Consider the following 21,746-nt stretch of genomic DNA (forward strand, 5'->3'; position numbering starts at 1 on the left):
ATACACTTCTGTTTGCTTTTAATGGATGCGATAATATCATTAAACGTGAGTGGTATTATATGATTGACATAAATGAGCTTTCTCATACTGGTAGCTCTTATCCTACCTGCCCGAAATGTAAAACTGAAAAATCTCAATTATTACCTTTGCATGATGTTATTTCATGATTTAAAAAGCCATGAATAATTATCCTCACATTTAAAGGAGAGTAAGTTTCAATTCACGAGGCACACATGTTTTACCGATGAACCCTTTGTGGATCCTTCCTCTCTCCTTTCGCGACACAAGGGAGGGAGGAAAATCGTGGGCAGCTGCGTAATGCATTAAAACAAGGCAAAGGCATATTCGAGTAGAAAATTACTCACCAAGTTCAAGTTGGTGTGATAACAAAATTAAAATTATCTCAAATAAAATCTACCATGGATAATACCGTAAAATAGGCAATGTTAACACTTTTTTATAGAAGTCATCCCACTAAATTGAAATTACAAAATTTAATTCCATCCTTGATGCAAAAATATTATTGGGCTTACCATAGCAATATAATATCACAATCCTAATAAGAATATCTCAATTTTAATGATTTGGAATCTTAATTTAACATGATTTTCGAAAATATTCACCCAAAAACAATTAGATTAAAATGTCGTCTTAGGTATTAGATTACGTTTTTAAAACAAATACTTCAGTGAATTACGTATTAATATTAGCGTATTCTATTATTGGAAAAGTTAACTAGTACATAAGGTTGGTGCATTAATAGATACGAAAATTATGAGAATAATATTTGATAGCAGCTTAAGTATATTTTTATGCATTAGATTGTAAGTAAATGTTTTCTCCTAAAACCCATTAAGATATTTAAGCTCCAATACATGCTCTTGAATGAATTATAGGCCCAATAAAATATCATTGGCGTTTACTAATACTAAGTTTAAATGTTAGCCCAATTTTCTAATTTCGTCCGATGCTTCAACTGTAAATGTCACAAGTTGTTATGTGTACTCCCCCTCCCAGGGTAAGTATAGTTCTGTTTTTGGAAATGGCTGGCACCTTCTATTCATTGCATATTTTTATGGTACAAATGCTTGTATTTCTTGTACAATAAATCCTGCAATTTCTGCCAATATTTCCTTGAATACTATAGCAAGGATTTTGATGAAAACGAGTGACTTGATCTTTTCGGGATTAGGCAAATCCATTGTTGACTTTGAGAAAGCATTGAGGAGGAGTAGTTAAAAATCACCTAGGGAATCGTTTCATTTTGGTTTTGCTAGTTAATTAAATTGAAGAAGTTCATCATTGTTTTCCGTACGGAAGAGCTTTGGTAAACTTATAAATAGGAGCAAAAATATAAACGGAGTTGCTTTATTCATATTTTAATTAAATAAGTATCATATATTATGACATATACAATAAAATAAAACTGTGTTTCAACTACTCTCTGTCTAATTGAAACAAAGAACTGCTAATTTTGCATATTTAAATGTTTAACTTCAATTTATCTTCGATTATTTTCACATTACTAATCTAGAAATCATGAAAAAACTATTACTCATTTTAAAAATATATAGTGAAATGTAAATTGTTTACGGGCAGTAAATTTAACAACCTAGGCAAAGTTTTGTCTTCCAGGTACTGAGAACTATATAGTGGTTGCTAAATTCAATTTGTTCTTTAGAAATCATATGTTAACCCATGAGCTGAGTATTTTTTCACGATCCCAAAATTTTAAACTATCAACATGACCAACTACCTCGTAAAATTGGGAAAAAATATAAGTTAAAATTATGATAATATGAACTTTTTTGTTCTCTGTTTCCTCCGTTCATCCTAAACCTACCTTATCCGGTGGAATTCCAGTAATTAATGGGATTTTTTTATGAATGGTAAACAGTCACGTCGACTCGAAAGTACGAAAGAATTTTTGCACATGAATCGAAATGAACATGCCCCCTGTTGGATACAGGGAAATAAAAGGAGGCTGAATGAAACAACAAAGACAACTCGACACGCGATACCAGTCTTGTCATCTGGACGTGGCGATGATCAATGATAAATTAAGCCAGCCCTGAACAAGGTCCAAAAAAAAATATGATTCCAGTTAGAATCACATCAGGGACAGATCCTGGGTGTTGATGACAAGTGCTCGCCATCATTTCGTCAGATGAAATCGACGGAAGCGCCGCGAAATGGCTCGGTGGCGATTGCGAGAGCGATCGGAACTTATGGGATGTGGAGAGGCATAAAGATGCAGGGGGGAAAACGGTTGAAAGGTGATGATGACGAGGGGCATCAACAACTGTGCCGCAGGCAATGAAGATCCCGCCATGGGAGGATCGCGATACTGCTGAAATAATAGATTTTTGTGACGTCTATTAAAGCCCTCCGATGGGACACATAACAACGGAATAGGCACTTCGAGATTTAAAATACACATTGAACCGCCATTTCCCGGGGGAATCACTACGTTTTGGGTCGTTAAATGCTCCAAACGGTCTTAAAAATGTAGAATAAGACTCTTTGGGACATTTTCCCCCTGTGATTAAACCCTACAACATTTACCCTTAAATAAAAACACTCGTATTAATTTCAAGACCGTAATAATAATTCGGATTCAAAAATACAAAACGAAATCACTCATTCAGTCGAGTTACTGCTCTCGGTTGTGGCAAAAAAATTAGCTGGGAAAAATGTTGAAGACCTGTTTGTCGTTAATGAAATAAATAAAACTTGAAATACATTTTCAGCTATCGGTACGGTCTGGAAATCGAAAAGCAAAACTCAAAGCCTTAGGCGTTTATTCGACACGCGATGGCATTGCACGTTTAGATGCCCTCTGATTGCGTCCTGTGTGATGATACCGGATAACAGGTTGCGCTTCATACTCACATGCATGCATTTTTAAGCCGGAGTCCTTAGTGAGAAGAGACGCGGTAAATGTGCAGTCACCACAGAAACCGATTGGATGCCGAGAGAGGAGGATAGTGTGCCTGGGATTGAGGGACACTCCGAGGAACTCTCGTCTACACTTTTTGTTTGTTTCCATCGATCCTCCCTTCTCAATGTTGCGTAATGTCAGCGCGGAAGAAATCACGCTGTTAAAAAAAGTTTAATGCTGAGGTCCGATGGGAGAGCAGGAATTAAGACGTGAGACACGTCCATTTCCATTTACGACCGACCGCGAGGGAAATCACGACAAATAAAAGGGAGCTTTTACTTTAATACCTCCGGATAGTCTCCTCTTAAATAAGTGGGACAAACAGTCTGTCATATGAAACCACTGAAATATAATTGATACAATGTCTTCCTTCCTGGTAGCCAATCGTAATTTATCTTTACGACTATGCAATTCTGTCCGAATGTATATTAAAGTCTCCGTAAACATTCCCACTACATTCGTAATACCTTGATAAATTATTTGCTAGAGTGTCCGGAATCGTACTTGTACCAATAAATTTTAAAAGAAAAGGGAGCTGATGGTCGAAAATATCGTGAATTGGTTAAAATATTGAGTGCTGGCTTAATATGGATCGTATCATGCTGGAATCTTTGGCAAATTCTTGTTAGTGTACGATCTTTTGGGACGCACGTAGTATGGATAAGATGGAGTGCAGTGCGCTAGATGGAGAAAGTGAACCTAAAGGGGGAAGTCAAATTGATTGAATAGAGATTACGATGCAGAGTCGTCTATTGCAGAGAAATTGAAATCTATCAATTAGCAGTGGAAGCTGGTGTCGATGTTGAAAGCGATTATATAAGATGCTATAAATTCTCACTGATAGTGTAAATTAAAGAATAAAGGTTATAGCGACAATGAGGAGATGAATACCAAATGAACAAAGTTTATTTTTACTTATCAGAAGTATTTGGTAAGTTCTGAGGAATGTCTCCGTATATCTCTCCAAAATACCTTCGCTTGGCAGAACAAACACAAAAAATACTCGAGCAAGTGTGTTCTTGCAAGCGTACACAGTGCTATGTGTACGTGCCCGTGTGTAGGGTTGAGTGATAGGTGAGGATGGGAATTATCTTGAGGTACGTATCCGCTGTAATGAAGATCACCGGACTCTGGCTTGGAGATGCGAATTCCCACCACACTCCTAGCAAGCCCTCCAACCCCTCTCCATCCCCTCCTCCCCTTTCCACCCTCTTCACCCTTGCGTCCCTCAACCCAGCCGTAGCTCACTCAAAACAAGCGAATCTACCTCATTCCGCCGCGCCATCCCTCGCCATTTCCACGCTTTCTATCCAGCATCTGGGAACAATTCACCTCGGGCATATCTTTTTTCACTGCGTCCAATGGCGTGGAAGCAACTGCCGCCCGAAACAAAATTATTTAAATTCCTATTTTCAACTACCCAAGCCGTTAAAGGGGCGCGGCGGGGCGTCGGCAGTGTGCAGTAACCGGGAGCATGGGTGTCCATCGCCCGCCTGCTGCGCCCTCACCGTACTCTCTCGCGAGCCAGGCAATATTTGAAATTGGTGAATTCGTTTTTTTTCCAATCGACGTTCGGAAATTAATATGCAGTGATATTGCATTTGAATATGTGTCTGTTATAGAAATTTGGAGCATTGATTTTTTTGTCATTATAAACTCATCAGAAAAATTAGTATCTAACTGTAGCTCATATGTAGAGTTATATCACGAGTTCCTTCGTGTATTTAGAAGGAGTCTCGTCCCTTAACTCTTGATTTGGCACACTGATACTTCTTAAACGTTTCCGTGGGTCGCAGCAAATATTTTTAACCCTAAGGGTAGGCACGTGTGCACGTATATAGTGCGAATGTTAGCATTCAGTAACTGAAAATTCTTGGTAATAAATAAACCGTCGGATATTTCTGGGTGAAGTTAGCAAATATCAACTCTTGTCATTTTCAGACTATGGAAATTACGTATCTCCAGCACCAAAGGCGACGCGGGGAAAGCAATCTGCCCCTCTTCTCGGGGTGCATAATACTCGCATGCCGTATCACATTCACCAAGCTGTTGAAAGAGGCAAGAAACCTGGGATATGGAATTTAATATTACCTAAATAAATAAACATGTAGCCTTGTCGTCCAAATTTAATTCCCGAGGTTGGAATAATGCTTTCGCTGATGGTGAAGTAGTTAATGGTCAATCTTTTGCTGCACCTTTGAGAAAATTTCAGGTGGAGTAAACTTCTCAAGCATACCCATCAGGTGACCTACTATTCATGTATCCGACCTGATTTCGACAATACGTACCCACTAGTAAATTTTCCGATTTACAGTTTGCCTAATATTTAAGAGATTTGTAATAAATCAATCAAAATAGAATAGCTTCATCAAATAGTATGGTATCTTTCATTTCTTTTACGAATAAATATTTAATTACTCCACAGTGACCCAAACACACTCGTATCGTATCACCAATTCACCACAATCAGGATCATACATAAATTATTGTTTTCTTAACTCAATCGGCTCCATGTGAGTTCAAGGTAAGGAATGAGAAATTACTCTTTTTTTATAAAATTTCCCTTTCAAATAACTACAGCTCAAATTCTATCTATTTAATGTTGCTTGACAATTGCTCAGTGGCATTTAATATAACAGACACCTAGGCAAAAAGTTTCTGTTACCATAAACAAACGATAAAGGTCATATTATAAGTTAAGATGCAAAATGTTTCCAGATTCTCTCAGCTTTCCAGCTTTTAACTATAACTTCAATTGACTTCTTGAAAGTTTCCTTAGTTAGATGCCCACGAACTCTAAATAGGTTGTTAATTGCTGACAAAGCAGAACATGCCTTTAAACATAGGTTACCGCTTCATAATTGCCATGTGAAGAGTTAAAAAACAATAACTTTAAACAATGTAAGTATATTTCCCATCTTCATCAAACTTTGCACGGTGGGACGTCTCTTGGAAAGTGTCTCGGTATCATGTATCGCTTAACGCTATTTTTTGGCTGTTGAAGAACTATGTTAGGATAGAATGAGTATTTCCAGCTAATAAAACGCATAAATTTTTCTCTGTACTTTTAATAGGTCAATTTGCCGAAGTAAATAGAAACACTAAATATTTCATCGCATTTTATGTCAGAAGTTAAAATGGAGAGCTTAATATCGTTTTATGTTCCTAATAATGTTTGTTTTCGTTGATGTCAGAGGTGTTCAAATTTTAGCTTCTCTAATAATCCTGAAACACTCGTATTTTTGTAAGAGATTTCACAGAGCTTCGAAATATTTGAAAGTTTAAAACTAACAACCAATCCGCTGATTCCCAAATACTTTTTTCGTATTTAAATTGGATTGAGTGATTCAAAACAGAAACTAAGCAAAACAGTAATACTTTATTTTAATCCAATAAAACTTCTCCCGTCTGGAGAAGTAAATTTTCTTTCAGGATCGCACGCGTAATAATTGTGTGCCCACAAGAAGAGTGGCTACCAGCAAGAGGAAATCAGTTGCATCCACTTCACGAGTTTCGATCAGGGATATTCCGCCTCATCTGTTTCTTATGTATTATATTTCTCATTTTACTCCAAAATCAAACGAATCTGACTCAAAAGACGCATTGTGTTTAGTTTTAATTATAATCATAGCGCAATACAATTTTTTTCCAAAGAGGTGGGGTAGTAACCTATTATATGCATTTTGAATCCATTTGGAAATAATAATTATTTTTCTTTTAGTAAACGTATGCGAATTCACGCTTTACCATCACAGGGAAGTAAGAAAAAATTCGTTGTTAATGCCGCTTCGTAATGGCAATGCCGCTATGAAACTTCGCTGGCAGTGTATGAAAATTCAGCAGATCATTTTAATGGAGCGCTGGAGATAATCCACTCCTTTTGATATGGAATCCGAGCGTTTATCTTAACGTTTTATTGCATTTGTTTCCATTAGGGAATATTTTCCGCTTTCAATGCCATTAATTCAACTGAACTTCAAACATGCGAAATGTAGTTACATTAATGAAGTAACAATTAAGCATAATCATGCTCTCACAAAGCATGATCAATCAAGTGCCAGGTCTCAAACGTTCGAGGGCCGTCATTACGCACTGACGCCAAATGAAATGTGTAATGAATTGTCAAAACGATCCACTCACTTCGAAATCACTAAATATAATTATGTCAACGCATTCATTACTACCTAAGGTCAATTGGAGTCACTTCCATTAATTCGTAGGAAAATTACATTTAATTACAAATGAAATAACAACTTCGCATGCCGAATTCAAAGGAAAGTCGTGAGGGAATAAAATTGCAAGCAATACGACAATTCACGTTAATCAATAATCACCAATCGGTGGAACAAAAATAAACAGACGTCATTATTTACTTGCACTCTTTATATATCAGCAGTAAAAAACCATCAGCAATTCTCTCATTTTTGAGTTAAAAAGTAAAATTTTGGCATTTAAACTGCGACTGCAAATTTATATAGGTTTCATTACGTAGGATCGAACTCTTTTAAAAACATTTGTTCTCTTTGAGTCATAAATTCATTTGATGAAAAGCATGAAATTGCCAATAATCGAATAAGCTTATTTTCGTATAACTTGAAACCTTCTTCGTTTATGTAAATAACCAGCACACTAATAATCTTAGAAATATAAGCTGTACATTTCGGGTCTTAAAAAAATGAATTCTAATTGGAAAAATTTGGAATCAAATATCGAAGGTTTGTAATTTGCCTCAAAACCGAAAAAAATGAGATCCAAGACAGATGACTGATGAATTTAAAACGCTGTTTTTTATGTAAACACAAATAATGCTTAAACAAAAAATCTTTTCTTTTCAATCTACGAAATGCATAAAAATTAATTTCGTCGTGGGTACGCATTAGACCTGTTATTCTTTCAACGTCCTAATTTATTTTTAGCTGGTTTTTCAGAGGAACCTTCAAATCTCAGGTGAATTCATGAAAAATCTCATTTCCTTTTGTTTAGTTTTAAATATAAATCACTGAGATGGGGCAATGATAGATAAGGGACAATCGGTAACTTTTTGAACAACATTTTTTCTAATGTGATGAAATAAAACTAAACTAGGCAGAAGCAAATTGATGAAACACAAAATGTCCTGCTGTGTAACCAAATTGCATATATTTCTTTCATTGACGAAGGTAAATAAGTCATGGAAGAAATATAATATAAATAAATAATTTTCTTGATTCATTTAATTACTTTTTTACTTCTCTGACTTGCTAAAAATGGAGTGTTTTGAAAATGATTCGTGTAACTAAAATCTCCTCACCATCAGATGGACTCCGAAACGATTTTAATTCCAGGTACTGTCTAATGACGTACACTGCAAATACTGGGAGCTTTCGTATCGACTGGTTAATATCCTTTACTCACTACCTTTGTATTTTTTAAATACACGTAATCTATAATAACCGACAAACTCTCCTTGAGAGAGTGACCATGGCTACATTGAGCATCAAATAACATCATTATCTTCTTTTTGGATGGCTACGCTCGTAAAAGTATGTTTTGGGTGTATTTAATATTTAACACATTACCCTTGGAGCACTTTGGAGCGAAAGTGTTTAATTAAAATATTTGCATCTCAATGTGACGAGGTAATTGTAAAATTGACTCAGTGTTATTTTGTTCTCAGGAAAATGAATCCGCTATGGCACAACTGCTAACTCACCAGCCATATTTTTTCTCTATAGTTCGTATAATGAAACCGTTTGTAGTGCAATCAAAGTAGTCGAAACTAGAAAAATACTGACTAATATGAAATGATCAACATTGGCTAATGATAAAAAAAATTTCTGAAAAATTAACTGTCTTTTAATGAATTAATTAAGCACCATCTCGCGGTTTAAAATACAATCTACTCTTTTACATCTCTGGTGACGCCTCTTTAGTGTTTCATTTTAATTGCTCTTTTCAAAATGTTTCTACGAAATTAAGTTGATTTGCAAATAATTACGGCTGATTTGTGAAAATTTTCCGAATGGTTCCTTTCAAGCCTCAAAGATCAAATAGGCAAAAATTTTCCTGTAGATTACGTGGAGTTTATAGTTGTCAGAATTGAAAGTTATCTTGAATATTTTAAGTCTTAAGCAATAAAAGCCTGGGACATTATATACATTGACATATATTTAAATAAGATAAAATTTCAAGCTTTAACTTCGTATCTGTCCAAACCAAAACCTTTCCTATCTCCCATGATTGGTTTTTAGCACCAGTGCAAAAATGTTTTGCCTATTTATTGGATGATTGGACAGCTAGTCTATGTCCCGGGAGTCCTTATTTTATCTTCATACTACCTTTTAATTAGAAACTTTATGCGTAGACGATTTTATTAGAGTGAATAATCCTACAGACCCCATCGTGCATTTAAAAACCTTAAGTGAGATTGAACGAGTGCAAGCACGTAATTTCTGTATTCAAGGCAGTGTCGGTGACCTCCCGTGCACTAAGATACCGATGCTAACCGGATCTATGTGAGAGCTCCTAAGTAAAAACCGCAGCTGAAAATCCACAATATCTATTTAATCCATAGCAATGGATTCAGCAGTAAAAATGCACGAACTCATGGAATTTAGTGCAAATACACAGCGGGATGCGATTATTTTGCCAGTCGGAGTTTTCAGGTGTTTTCATATTTATAAAAATATTGAGCCCTTTCCGAACTTCTTTAAAATTTAATAAACTCCGATGATTTGATTAATTAATAAATTCACGTAAACGTTATCAGCTAATTTCCACTGATTCGTTGGCCTTAGCTCGCCAACAAAAAAAAACCAAGAAATCTCATGCTCTGCCACCCAAATTAAAACAAACGCGCCGCGCTTCCACCCGCTTCCCCCCAGCATCAGAGTTATCGCGAGGAAATAACGGACGACCAAAAAGTTAACTTGCGCTAACGATACGGGGCCGCTAAGCCTGCCGAGGAGGAGGAGTGGGGGGGAATTGAGAGGGGGAGGGGAGGTCGGAAACAGATGAGCCTCTGAAAGGAGGGGAGGAAGGGAGTGGTTGGGGGAGGAGGATGGGGTGGAGTCGCATAAAAAGTGTGGAAGGGGGTTGGATGGGCTGAAGGGGTGAAGATCTAGTGGGAATGAGATGAACTGAAGCGCAAGGATCCCTGCAGATAAGACGGCGTTATGATGCGAGGTGAGACTACGCAGTCAGGAGCCGTGGACCCCGGGAGGTCGACTCTGTAGTAGTGGAGGAGGAGCCAAGTGAGGTGACAAGGGAAAGGGGAGTGAGGGAGAGAGAGAGAGAGACAGAGTGAGTGAGAGGGAGGGGAAGAGGGAGGGAGGGAGTGAGAGAGAATGAGCGAGGATATTATGCCTGGAATGACGGCAGGGAAGGACTGAGTCAGTCCTGTAGAATCGATAGAGGCGACCACGCCTCCGCTTCCCCACCTGGTCCGCCCTCCCCGGCATCTCCCTTGCAGCATCCGCCGTCCCTCCCCCCTTTCCCCATCCCCCCTTCTCTCCAGTTCCTTCCCCCTCTCGCTCTCATCGCACTCCATCTCCACCACCAGACATGAAGGGAAGGGTTTTTGAGTTGGGGGGGTTACCATGGGAATGAGATCGGGAAGGAGTGAGGGGATCTCGGGAGGGAGTTTTGGTGGGATAGAATGGGAGATGGCGCAGCTCTGCAAAAAGCCGACCGCCCCCGACATCTATTGAGTGAGATGGCAACTCCTTCCGTTTTCGCTAACGTTGGGGGGTGAAGGAACTTGCCTCTATCGCCTCTCTTTTCCCGCGCCCTCTCGAAGCGTTCAAGTCTTCCGCCCCAGCGATGGTGCCCCCATCTGACAGCGGAATCCCGAAATGTTTCGGACGCACCCATTCATGGAAGACGGGATTTTTTCCCTTTGGAATACATCGCTGCTGCGGGGATGCTGCGTGTTTTTCGTACCATCATTAGGGTGGCCAGATTTCAACGTCGAGCAAAGGGAAGAAATTTAGCAATTTTCCAATGAAGCGAGGGAAATGTTGTAATGTTGGTGTCTAGAAAGGACACTGCGTGTCCTTTCTAGACACCAACATTACGATATTTTCTAGTTTACTAGCAATGAATGGGAGATGCTGATGCAATTTCAAAATCTAATCTGAATAAATACATGTAGACCTATACTAGACTCCACTTCCATTGATTTGAGATTCCGTCCCCTGTTAAATTAACAGACTCCTCCTAAGCAGCCACAATGCTGTAAAATATGAAGATATTTGTCGATATAAAACCAAGTCGTCAAGAATACTCCAAAGGAATATGGACAGTTATTCTCAATCAGAAGGGTGAAAATTAGTGTTTTACGGTGAGCAATTTGAACATTAGTATTTGGTTTTGAACGAACAACTTCATCACATAATAATGACAGTCTTACGAAATGTTTTCAAATATCTGCCCTCAATGATTCTTTATACCTGTATGTGGTGTTTCCTTGGTATTTTTATTTTCAATATGCCCCTTCATTATAAAACCTCCCATAAAATTTGAAATTGTTGATATTCACACGATATTTTGAACATACATACCCCTAAAATATCCCTTCTTACGCATAACTACGAGCTCATCAAAGGCAAATATTTAAAAGTCGTCTTTAATTCCATTTAATGAAGAAAGGCACTGATTTCTTTTGATAAGAACTGATGAAAAGTATCTCTTTTAAACATATTTTCTTAATTTCATTATATTCATGCACATTTTTTTTTATTTTAAGTATTCCGCATGATATGAAATGGAATGAAACAAATTATCCTCCGTAGTATCTCACTGTACCACACAAGTAATTGATATAATGCGAATGAGTAAGTAAATTTCAATTAACTTCATCAATAATTAATTGTAAATAGCATAACAATTTTATTGCCACCACTCAGGTTTTATCTAACTTAATGTAAAAGGTTATGCTTGTCTAATTTTGGAATGTACCCCTTTTTGAATTCTCCAAACATCTTGAATATATTGAAATTTAATTCTATTGTTTTGTTTAGTTGTATTATGTTCAAAATGACTTTAATACTATTATAAATAAAAAGTCAGTTAAAATATTTAACCCTTCAGATACCCTCTAGAGATAACTTTTAAACTGAATGCAATGGGTAAACATGGCCTTGTCGTTCTGAATCTAACTTAATATCCTGCTAAAGAAATTATGTAACCGTTTCGGATGTAACATTATCAAAATTCTTTTGAAAACTAGTGACTACATCAGTAGTTATCTATCAAACATTCAATGAACTTATATTTAATAATAACTTTACTTTTTTCAAAGAATACGTTCTAGTATCACCTCCATCATGATATAGATCTTGATGGATGAAGTAAATCCAAGAGAAATTTTAGAGAAACCCTTGTTGATTTTGGCCAAATGGCTTTGAGGTCTTGAAACATGAGTAGGTACACATGGAAAATGCCGGATATTCAAAGCATCAGTATTAAAGCATAAATGGAGTTCAGTGGATATTCATCGGAACTCTGGTTATTAATGGGCAATAGCAGAGCATCAGTTTCTCAGGAGGTACTTAGTAAATTGAAAATTCTCTCTCCTTCAAAGGTATTACCTGTTTGCTTCTGACAAGTTCCAGAGAACTGTAAGCCCAAGCAAGGCCTTTCTATTTCCAATCTCCTGACCACTCTCCCTTCCTCCCACTTTCTCTGCTTCAGTAAATGACTTAATTGTTGGAAAAAATTGGGGTCGTATCGTATATCGGAGTGGTATCGTATGAGGTCGTATAAAATCTGGTAAACTGTGGGTAAAAATCCATCGCTTTACTAGACATTTAATCCTAATAGTTACGTAAAGAATGTAGCATTTTCTGTTTGCAAATATGTGGGTAGAGATATAATTATGTGGATAAAATTATCTATTAGGATAAAATTGGCTTATTCGAGAGGAAAGGAGGCGATGATGAAGTGAGTACGGCGAAGAGACTGAGGAATTCGGTAAAAACGGGAAATGTGTGATCGAGGGGATTTGAACCCGGGCCCTCTGAGTGGGAAGCCAGTACGATAGCCCCCGCACCATCTCGATCCCCTATTTATCTTCTTTAATTATTTTAATTGTAATAGTAGATAAAATAATAACTTATATGTTGGATAAAATACATAGAGTGTTTTAACGTAGGTTCATAGGGGATATTTGTAACATGAATATTCATAAACATAAAACAGACACAGTTGTGGCTATGGATTGGAAACGCTAATTAAATGTGTTCAACTACTTAGCGGTCTCTAGTGTTTATATTTTTTATATAAATCTGTTGAATAACTGTTTAACTTCTTTAAAGTTTGTAATTATTTATTAAGGTGCTTCAAAAGTGGGAAAAGACAGGGTGGCCTTCATAGTAAACGCATCGGATTTTCGTTTGAACTATTATCACTTGAAGAATATTATCAAAACATTCTTCAAAATAAATATTGTATGAGAGATTTAGTAATTTCCAATGAATTTTAGAGTAGCCTATTTCGTATATAACTTTAAAAAAGGGAAAAATATTGGACGGCTATTAAAAACCCATGCATTCAGTTTGAATTTACCCCGTGACCCTTAGAGTGAGTGAAGATACTATGCACACCGAACAATATTGACCAGGAAAATAAAAAAAAACATTCAATCTAATAATTATATTAAATAAAAAAATGCAATATTTATGCACCATGAATAGTGCATGGGTATTAATAATAAGTGTAGGTGCTGGAAAACTTTGATAACAAAACTGGGCGTATATCGGTTTTTTACCGAGACAAATGGGAAAATTATTAAATATTTCATGAAAAAATAACATTAAAAAACATTTTTCGGGAGTGAGGCTTTAATAATTCATTAATAATTTACGCGTAACGATTTAACCTGAATATTCAAACATATTGGGGATGTACGCAGTTCCTTGGTCCGTTGAAGTATCGAACCTCATTGATTACATCAGTCGCAAAATTGAATCCTGGCTATGACTGGTTTCCATAGATAAATGTGATCCTTAAGCGAACTATATGATATTTATCATGTTATGCTGTGAAAATACGATCATTATTGGTAATTTACACCATCCGCGTGTTTCAGAAATGGATACGCTATCGTCCAAGAAGCCTGTCTTCCATCTACTTCAGAAACACGAGCTAAGTCATCAAGAAGCTCACCCCCTCTTCTCCTTCTGAGGAAATGAACCGCTGACGTCTTGAAAAATTACATACCCTACTTTACTTTTCACACGGCCTATAATAATGGACCATGTTCTCAGCATGTTACGGCATTTTCAAGGTGATGATTTCAATTTGATGAGTTTTATCATTAGCGAGGATACGAAAGAGCTTTCACCAATTTATTATCTCGATACTCCTCTCCGTCTCCCGTCTACGTATGCAACTTCCCGGGGCATATATATGGCTCTTAAAAATGATATCTACCAGTTGAAAATGATATAAGAAGTCGATGTAAGGAGATTGCTTATTATTTGTTCAGTGAATAGTGACTCGGTGAGCGATATTCCACAGAATGTTGTTAATTTTCGAACAAAATTTGGCGTTACCACCCTAGCAGGTAGGCGACAGGCGTTTTTGTCATGCAGATCGTGGGGATGGTCGAGCTGTGGTTTGCAACCCAATAGTCGCGCCCGACTCGGCCCATCGTATCTCCCAGTGGCCACCCCGTCACCCTCCGATGCATGATAATCGCCGCGCGGCACCACACGCTTTCATTACATGGCACGCCACACCCCTTACCTCCCCCCCCTCCCCCTCCACCATTATCCCACGCGGGGTGTTGCGTCCGGAGCTAAGTCAACCTATCGATCAAAACAGATGATCGCCGTCATCATCCACCAAACCCCCCTCCCTCCTTCCCTCGCCCCATCCCCGGCTCACCGGAAGTGGACGTTGAGCACGCAAACGGTGACGCAGATGGAGAGGGTGACGAGGATCATGGTGAAGAGCAGGTATTTGCCGAGGAGGGGCACGGCAAGCGACGTGGGCGGGATGATCTCGGCGAGCAGCAAGAAGAACACGGTGAGGGAGAGGAGGATGGATATGCACAGAGTGACCTTCTCCCCCGAGTCGGAGGGCAGGTAGAAGACGAGGACGGTGAGGAAAGTGATGCCGACGCAGGGTATGATCAGGTTGACGGTGTAGAAAAGGGTCTTCCTCCGCATGGTGAGGTTGAAGGTGATATCTGTGGACAACGAAATAAAATCATTATTCACCGATGTCTCCGGATCGGGTGATTGGTTTTTGTTGGTGAGGAGATGGAAGGAGTTTTAGATGGCGGCACTAAAAACAGCTTCAACCATGAGCAAAGTTGCTCCCAGGCATATTTTTTATTTATGGATGGGAAAAGTACAAAATACGTATTGAACAGAATAAAAAAATAAATATGCTTAGAAAAATTAAGAAAATGAATTTTTAATTTTTAGGCACGTGATAATACACTTCCGCAGGAGACTGAAGAAGCAAATAGTAAAGGTTGACTGCAAAAAATAAAGTTTTTTACTGAGTATGGTTGAATTTGATTTCGAAATCACGCCAGAGATTTAATCTTTGATGCTTTGATTTAATTAGAATTTTATCATATGTATAAAATCTCATGCTACCAACATAATTTTCTACACGCCTGCTGAAGCAGTGTTTTCAAATATAATATAGTTGAGAAGTTATTTAAAAAAATTAATAAATGATAAAAAATTATGGAAAAAGAACATCTACTCTTGCTTTATAATGTCCTTCGTTATTCCCCTAACAAAGTTCCCTTTTTTAGCAGAGTATTAAATAAGCAATAGGTAAATTATTCGTCATCCGATAAAGATCCCACTGTGCGTAAGAAGAAAATCAGGCCACCAAATCATTCGGCTCTTACAGCCTTTTCGGATAAGAGAAATTGACCATTTTCTCGATGCCTACTAAAATTGAGGTATTAACGTTAATGCTGGGGATTTAATGTCAGATCAATTACTGGACTCCTTGGAGAGTTTTAAAAAGTTCATAGAAAGCATTTATGCTTGTTATTTTATTTGAAGTTGAATTATACTCATAGTTTTAGTATTTCTTCAGTCAATATGATTTTCGTACAAACTTGTCATAACCTGCAGGCATTTTTTCATCGAGTTTTCAATGTTACTTTCGTAAGATTTAATTTTATCAAGAAATTTTAGCGTTATCTGCCAGTCAATTCCTCCATAAATTTGCTAGTTCCCAGATTAAACAAACATCTCTCATTTCCTCGTTATTTTAAGTAATTATGGAGATTGGTACAAGTTAATTCGAATATTATGTATTCATTTTTTATTAAGTCTATTTTTCCTGCAAGCAAAACGGTTTTTTGAAAACGCGGACGCATCTTTCAATCATCATCTAACCTTTTATATTTGGCCTCGTTATTTAAGAAATACACCACTTTGTTCGAACATGGCTTGTTATGTGAAGTTCTGATTAGTTCCCTGGATGTTAAATGTTTTTAAAGGCTTTCAGATTTGAATTTCTAAACATATAATGCTGAGATATGGTTTGTGAATTATAACTAACGGTTGCACGTATTTTTTAAGACATGTATCAAAATAAAGGATCTCACAACGTAGTTAGGTTTCTCCCATTAAATAAGTTGTCTGTAATGATTGAGAACGTCAAACTAGATCTTTTGGATTTTTATTGGCACGCTATAATGTGGACACAATTTATTAAAAAGGAAAGTAAATTTGTTCTGTAGGATTCACCATTTTAATTTTTAAAGACCATGAACTCGGGAGCTCCCTCAATAATTTATGTTAATCCTCTTCGTCTTTTTTCTCATTTTTCTCGACATATATATTCTACTTTTGTAAAAGACAGGAATTAAAATATTATTTTTAATTTGCAAACATTGTTTTCCATAGAATATTTCACAAAACATAGATATGAGTATCATAAAGCATGCTGTTGTAACCGTCAGTTAGGCAACAAGTTACCCGGCTTACATTCTTTTAACAAATCGTTAACTTTCAAAATGACAACCATTTCAATGATTCCCCATGTACTCAGATTATGCATAAATTGGCTGTGGCTGTATAATTGTTTTACTTAAGCTTTAGTCCAACTCCACGCTTTTCGTCTTTATTAAACCTATGCAGTCGGTATGAACTGCTTCAAGAGAATGCTGTGAATGATAAATCGGCAATTTAAGTGAATTGACGATAATTTTAAAAGACTTTTTTGTTTATCATAATGCATATTTCATTCAAAACTTGTTTACCGATTACATTTTTCGAACCCTCAAAAAAGAGCCAGAGTGCTTGACGAAGCTAAAAATATCAAAGTGGCTAAGAGAGGAAATGAAACCGCTCATGGCCGTCGAGGTCGGGAAGGGATGAAAACAAAATGGGTGAAAGTCTGAATGGGCTAATGCGATGGTTCACCACCCGCCAGGAACCGTGGGCCAAAGGAAAAGAGGAGGAAGGGTCACCGACGACGGTATGTCTCCCGTGGCCGACGTAGTTTGGAAAGCGCTGTGGAGGAAGTGGGGGAGGGAGGAGGGCGGGGGCGCCACATTCATCCTGGACCTTCCGTCATCAAGGGCAGTAGTAGGGAAGGGGGAAATGGAAAAAAATGAAGAAAGGGGAATTAAAAGAGATCCAGAATGTGGTGTCTGACAGATACAATATGTGTGTGTGTGTATGTGTCCGGTGTAGGCTATCTGTGTCCGGTGTGCCCATGTGTAAATGTGGGCGTGGATGTATCGGTATGTGTGCTCTGCACGGGTATGGGATGACGCGGGAGACTCGAGGGCTGAAAAAAATCTTTACAAAGGCTAAAAAATAGATGGAAAAGAAGGAAATAAATACAAACGTAGAAGAAGTTGGAAAAATAGTATTATTTGCGCATTACTCACTTTTTCTTCATTCGTGCCCTTTCCGTTTTTTTTACGAATAATCATTAAATTACTAGGAAACATTATGAAGTCAATCAAAATTCATTTATAACTACTTTAAATGTGTTTGTCAACTATTCATAGATGAATATAAATAATTATTGGTGCATCTCAGTTGCTCTGAGTTCAATGTTATTTAATTTATCTCAAATGTAATTTTGTAATGTTTTCCAGCGTCATTTGACCAAGCTCTTTGGCTTGCATTTAAATGCTTCTAGCCACAGCGCAATATGAATTAAACAAATTAATTAAACCTATTTGTTTAACCTTTTATGGAAAGGGAATTTTAGGTAAAGTTGATAGATCCAGCGTGCATACGATAATTTTTAAAAATATTTATGGTAATTAATTTTAGAGAACAGTTGTAGTTCAATGCGAGGCTGAGCTGTGGGTTACTGTTCGAAAGGTCCCGATTCGATTCCGGGTAATGCCTCACTCATGCTGTGTGACTTTTTGGGTGCAAGATAATCCTGAGAAACTATAGATGGCGCTAGGGAGGGAAATGGCCCCTTTGCAGCCTTACGTGTTAGAGTAACGACTATAAATTTGTGATTGAACTGTATTTTATTTAGATACGACCTGGGTTTCGACGTTTAACGTTATCTCTAGGCCTGAAGATAACGTTGAACGTCGAACCCCCGGGTCATAACTGAATAAAATACTTTTCAGTCACCAAGCTATAGTTTTTCAATCAATGTCACAAAGTCACGACGGAAACCACCGATTGAAGGGTGAATTTCACCCGCTGTTTTGTGTATGGTAAGCTCTACTCTTACTTATTAAACCAATCTTATGGTTGATTACTTTGGTTTGATTTTCATGGATTTGGAAAAACAAAGCTTCGAGCAGCCTTAAGTCAATGCAACTGAAAAGGATGCCCAGTTCAAGTCCAGTTAATCATTATAGACCAAGGAAATAATTTCAATTAATCTTTTCTGTGTTTTGCTGCCCCCATTTCTAACTTAGCTAAAATTTGTACCAACATTATGGAAAATTTCTTTGAAAAAAATTATTCACTGAAGAATTTAAAATATTTCTAACAGTATTTGAAATGAATTTAGCAAAATTGTAAACTGATGATGGTTCACTAAAAAGCTTAAGTAATTTAACATAGCTATTGTAAGTGCAACTAACAATTATTACCATATCTTTGTGCCCAAAAAATATGTATAATTAAAAAGCTGGAAACTAAAAAGAAATTTAGACTAAAGTTCTCTTATCTTTTATACGAATATTAAATAAGCTATGATCCACAGCGGTGATCCCCAGCTAATCTACGGTCAGCATCAACGCTTGATAGACGTCACCCTAGATGACAGTTGACATACCTGGCTGAAGGTCGTCTCCGAATGGCCTGAGGCAACATTCATTCATCAGGTCAGTTATTATCAAAGAAATTTATAAAACCCATTAGATCTTTAGAGCATTTCGAATTCGAATTTTGGCGCATATTGGAGAGTGCGCGTTTTCCCTGAGAGTGATTGTCAAGCCTAAGTACCCACTCAGGAATTGGGAATTAATGGAAAAAATATCGCCTTTTTTGAGTCCTGCTTAGCTCCGGGAGGCAAAATTAACACAAAGGGACAACCTTCTGAAAAATGACTAAACCCGTCCCTCAAAGTAAATTATACTTCTTTAACCAACCCCAAACATCTTTGTGCATACATTTACAAATTATTCGGGCCAGAAATTCGTAAGTATGATTCCTAAGTAAATTCGCATTAATTAGGTACCTACGTAACAATAATTATATCCTAAATAAAAGAAAACATTAAATAATGTACATTATTCTAGTCGGCATTGAATGCCTAGTGATATACAATGTGAAACGTCCGCTGATAATTTAATCTCCTGGTTATTAGCATTTAGAATGAATAATTCAAATTATTATCTATCGATTAAGGTGCAATTTTTAAACAAAGAGAATTTTCGGAAAACCGCAGGTGTTACTGGGCACAATCCGTCTGCCCAGAATGTGTGAATTTCAGATGACCTTTAAGCTGATTATTGTTCTCCATCAATTGTAAAAGGCACAAGATATTTAAAAAAATCAAACTTCAAGTTTTGATCGCTTTTCAGTTTATTTTTAATTGAACTATTTCAGCTAACGAGGCTCTCTTCACTCACCCAGGCAATTATAGCCTCGACATCTCTTTCTAAGCTTGCGCGATCTATAGGTAATTTAATAGAATATTCACTGCTTCGCTTGGGAACTTTTATCTTTGACTGTGCACAAACGCTCACTGTTTTTTTAAAATAAAATATTTAAAACTCTGTCAATTATATTTTTAATTTAATGCCCTCAAAAAACTGCCCAATATTTATTGCCATCAGAATCTCGGGAATTTTCAGTGAATTGCTAATCACGAGGCTTGAATTAATTTCTCAAAACGCGAAAAAGGGGCAGAAGTCTTTCTCTGTTTTAATTTATTATAAATGAAAATGATTTAATGACTAAAACCAGGTGACAATTTTCTCACAGTCTAGTGATTTATATGCTTTTTATTGCGAGCTCATTGGAGAGAAAAATATACAAGTTACAGCAATTATTCAATCCTTTCAGCCCAATACTTTTGGCGAATATATTAGGAAGGAGATAACTCGGGAGCATCAAAATAACGTCACCACCAGCAACCTACTGAGCAAAGAGAAATGGTTCCCATATTTGAATGAAGAAATGGGAAGAGGAAATAGCAATTAAAGGTGGAAATAATTGTTCCTTCCTCTCGTAAATAATGTTAGCAGAACTAATCCGCTCATACAGTGTTAACCCAAGAATTTATCTAAACAGTTATTCACTTCAAGCATATAAAAGAAATTGATTATATTTTAGATCAAAGCATTAACTAGTCACCATTACGATCGACTGACTCGCTTCGTTGTTGTAACGGATATTTTGGCGCGGTTTATAGCAAATCTTGATGTTTTTGGTTAAATCTGCTCACAATATCAATACATACAAATACTATTTTCGTACAAAAGCTCTTTTAAACAAAATTAAAATACGAAAACCTCTTTTGCGGGATAATACGTACTCTGTCTTTCGCCCTAAACTTCTGCTCCCCCTCGTTTGATATTTTAAAATAAATTTTCTTTGAAAATAGAGGAAATTCATAGCCTGTAAACAAAATTTGATCAAACGGCCATCATTAAGGCTAAAGAAAATGATTCGTGAAATGTGTACTCAAGTAAGCGTGTTTGGCTAAGAGGAATATGGCTTCCATACTTAATTTTTTGTAGAAGTTAATAAGATAGGGCATGCATTACTGGCCAACAGTAAGCATTTACATAAATGTAATTTTGATAACTGCGAGCTAAGTCACATCAGAACAAACTATATTATAAAATTGGAGTTGGTGTGTCTGTAAATCTTTAACTCAAGAAGTGCCGCAAAGTCATCGTTTCATTGTTGTCATGATATATAAGTCATGACTATGACTCATCAATCTCTACTTCAAACATCTCGTTATGATTCTCTGATTTATGCAGTCAATGATAAACTGCATTCTCAAATCTGATAATTGACGAACGCTAATATCTTTTGACGTAAAAGCTCTACCGACATGAAACAGCAAAGAGCTCACATAGATAAATGTGTGCTATCAAAGAAAGAAAACTATAGCTTATCTATCAGAGAATAATGCCATGACGATTTCCTATGTAAATAAAGGTATTTATATATTTAACGACAAATCATCCTATCCCCTTAATCCAATCTTTAGCTAAAATATAATAACCGCATTTCGCAACAAAAGGTATTCCCACCGCTATTTCGGAGTCGATCGGCAAAAAAAGGGGATAAAGAGAACTATAAGAGTGTTAGAGTAGAATAACTATTTAGTACCGAGCGTTCAAGAATTATTGAGAAACGAAACATTGTAAAGAAAGCGGATGTCAGAATTAAGTCCA

General features: G+C 36.9%; 1 protein-coding gene across 2 annotated transcripts in view; it reads right to left on the reverse strand.

The window, feature by feature from the left end:
• nAChRbeta2 (nicotinic acetylcholine receptor beta2) overlaps positions 1-21,746 on the reverse strand; it is a 181,345-nt gene that overhangs the window by 118,650 nt on the left and 40,949 nt on the right. For both annotated transcript variants that reach the window (XM_071593591.1, XM_071593590.1), the window contains one exon: positions 14,810-15,113. In XM_071593591.1, coding sequence (XP_071449692.1) covers positions 14,810-15,113 — 304 coding nt within the window. The remainder of the gene's footprint in view (positions 1-14,809; positions 15,114-21,746) is intronic.

This window comes from Hetaerina americana, unplaced genomic scaffold, assembly GCF_022747635.1.
Source record: "Hetaerina americana unplaced genomic scaffold, ioHetAmer1.1.p SCAF_6, whole genome shotgun sequence".
Taxonomy (NCBI): domain Eukaryota; kingdom Metazoa; phylum Arthropoda; class Insecta; order Odonata; family Calopterygidae; genus Hetaerina; species Hetaerina americana.